At 43.3% G+C, this 2,905-nt stretch overlaps 1 protein-coding gene across 1 annotated transcript in view; it reads left to right on the top strand.

Annotated features, from left to right (window-relative positions):
- Positions 1 to 2,905, top strand: part of LOC107298314 (centrobin-like) — a gene marked incomplete at its 3' end in the record, with an annotated part of 30,617 nt that overhangs the window by 4,455 nt on the left and 23,257 nt on the right. Inside the window, exon 4 of the mRNA XM_029286491.1 lies at positions 1,290 to 1,455. Within this exon, the coding sequence (XP_029142324.1) occupies positions 1,290 to 1,455 (166 nt within the window). The remainder of the gene's footprint in view (positions 1 to 1,289; positions 1,456 to 2,905) is intronic.

Raw genomic sequence — 2,905 nt, 5'->3', positions numbered from 1 at the left:
CACTATGGCAATATTGTCATGTCTAACTAACTCCCATGCACATTCCTCCTCCTCCCCCCCCCCCAGTATCATCTAACTCTAAGAGTAAAGCATAAGGAAGAAAAAAGCTGCATCTCCATATGTTGTCCAAGCAAGAACATCCGGTGTTAGCAGCGTTGACAGAAGGGAGCTTTGAGGCAGACAGGCAGGAAGAGTTCCCTAAAAAGGGATGGGCCATTTTTTTAAAGCCCAGAGCAAACAAGGTCATACAGGTAGTCCTCGGCTTACAACCACAATTGAGCCCAAAACGTACGTCGCTAAGTGAGAAATTTGTTAACGGAGCTGTGCCCCCTTTTCCTGCCACAACTGTTAAGCGAATTGCTGAAGTTGTTAAATGAGTAACCCCGTTGTTAAGCGAGTCTGGTTTTCCCATGGACTTCACTCGTCAAAACATCCCAAAAGGGGATCACGTGACCCCGGAGGGCTGCGGCCGTCATAAATATGAGTCACTCGCCACCGGATTTGGATCACATGACCGTGGGGACGCCGCAACGCTCGTCAGTGTGAAAAACAATCGCAAGTCCCCTTTTTCAGTGACAGTTGCAACTTCTAACGGTCACTAAACAAGCTGTCGTAAGTTGAGGACTGACCTATATTTGAGAACGCTCGCGCAGATGCCTCCCTGGTTCACGGACGCTAAGAAAGAAGAGGAGGCTTAGGGCAGTTGCAGGTAAGTCCCCAACGTACGACCGCAACTGAGCCCGAAATTTCTGCCGTCGCGCAAAACGGTTACGAAGTGAGCTTTGCCCCATTTTACGGCGTCCCTTGCCGCAGTTGTTAAGTGAATCACTGCAGGGGTTGAGTTAGTAACACGGTCGCTAAGTGAATCCGGCTTGCCCCATTGGCTTTGCTCGTCAGATGGCCACAAAAGAGGATCACGGGACTCCGGGACGCTGCGACCGTCCTAAATACGAGTCAGTTCCTTAGCGTCTAAATTTTGATCGCGTGACGGTCGTAAGTGTGAAAAATGATCATAAGTCGCATTTTTCGGTGCCGCGGTAACTTCAAACGGTCGCTAAGCGATTGTACGTTGAGGACTAGCGGTCCTTGCAGGAGTCTGTCGCAGGGTCGTCCTCCCTTAACAACCGCTGGCAAATCAGTCACTAAGCGATACGGTGGGAAAGATCACGCGGCGTTGTGTCGAATTTAGATCGCCTCCGCTGTGGCCCTGAAGGAAATTGGCAGCTTTGCTTCGAACTTCCCGGTTGCCTTTTTGCCTTGCCGACTTCTCTTCCCTTCGCTTCGTTTAGCGCCCGTCCTCTGCACGAGGTCTCCCCTCCGGGATCCCTGGCCAGCTTTGAGGAGCTGTTCCCGCGCTACACCAGCCTGCGCCTGGGTCACTTCCACGATCAGGTCTCGCAACCGGATCCCCGCTTGCTCAAAGACGCTTTGGAGAAAGAACAGGCCCGGCGGAAAGTGAGTCGGACTCGGGGGGGCGAGGGAACCACCGCAGGGTTGCAAAGCATGGTGGGTAAGCGAGGGCACGAGGGGGCTGAGCCACGTTGCCCTGAAGCAGGCGCTTTCCTAACGGGCCTTGAGAATGCTAGTTTGGGGTGCCTCGTTCGTCTTCAACCCAACCCCCTGAGGCAGGGTGTCCAACTGAGCCAATGAAAGAGCTGTGGACTTCAACTCCCAGAATCCCCCAACCAGGATACAAGTTTTAAGATGTGTAGACTTCAAAAACAGAGGAATAATTATTTGATGATCCAAATGCACTGAGTTGGAAAGATAGATGAGATAGATAGATAGATAGATAGATAGATAGATAGATAGATAGATAGATAGATAGATAGATAGATAGATATAGATCGATCGATCGATTGATCGATCGATCGATCGATAGATAGATAGATAGATAGATAGATACATGATAGAAAGATGATAGATGATAGAGATAGAATATAGATAATAGAGATAGATAGATAGATAGATAGATAGATAGATAGATAGATAGATAGATAGATAGATGATAGAGATAGAATATAGATGACAGATAGATAGATAGATAGATAGATAGATAGATAGATAGATAGATAGATAGATAGATGGATACATGATAGAAAGATGATAGATGATAGAGATAGAATATAGATGATAGAGATAGGTAGATAGATAGATAGATAGATGGATGGATGGATGGATGGATGGATGGATGGATGGATGGATGGATAGATAGATAGATAGATAGATAGATAGACAGACAGACAGATAGATAGACAGACAGACAGATAGATAGATAGATAGATAGATAGATACATGATAGAAAGATGATAGATGATAGAGATAGAATATAGATAATAGAGATAGATAGATAGATAGATAGATGATAGAGATAGAATATAGATGACAGATAGATAGATAGATAGATAGATGATAGAGAGATAGAAGATAGATGATAGATTAGATAGAGATAGAATATAGATGATAGATAGATAGATAGATAGATAGATGATAGATAGAAGATAGATAGAAGATAGATGATAGAGATAGAATATAGATGACAGATAGATAGATAGATAGATGATAGATGATAGAGATAGAATATAGATAATAGAGATAGATAGATAGATAGATAGATAGATAGATAGATAGAGATAGATAGATAGATAGATAGATAGATAGATAGATAGATAGATAGATAGATAGATAGATAGATAGATAGATGGATGGATGATAGAATATAGATGATAGAGATAGATAGATAGATAGATAGATAGATAGATAGATAGATAGATACATGATAGAAAGATGATAGATGATAGAGATAGAATATAGATGATAGAGATAGGTAGATAGATAGATAGATAGATAGATAGATAGATGGATGGATGGATGGATGGATGGATGGATGGATGGATGGATGGAT

Source organism: Protobothrops mucrosquamatus, unplaced genomic scaffold (assembly GCF_001527695.2).
Source record: "Protobothrops mucrosquamatus isolate PMUCROS unplaced genomic scaffold, P.Mucros_1.0 scaffold3869, whole genome shotgun sequence".
In the NCBI taxonomy this organism is placed as follows: Eukaryota; Metazoa; Chordata; class Lepidosauria; order Squamata; family Viperidae; genus Protobothrops; species Protobothrops mucrosquamatus.
Note: the sequence above shows the minus strand (reverse complement) of the source record. Positions and strands in the feature narration are given on the sequence as shown.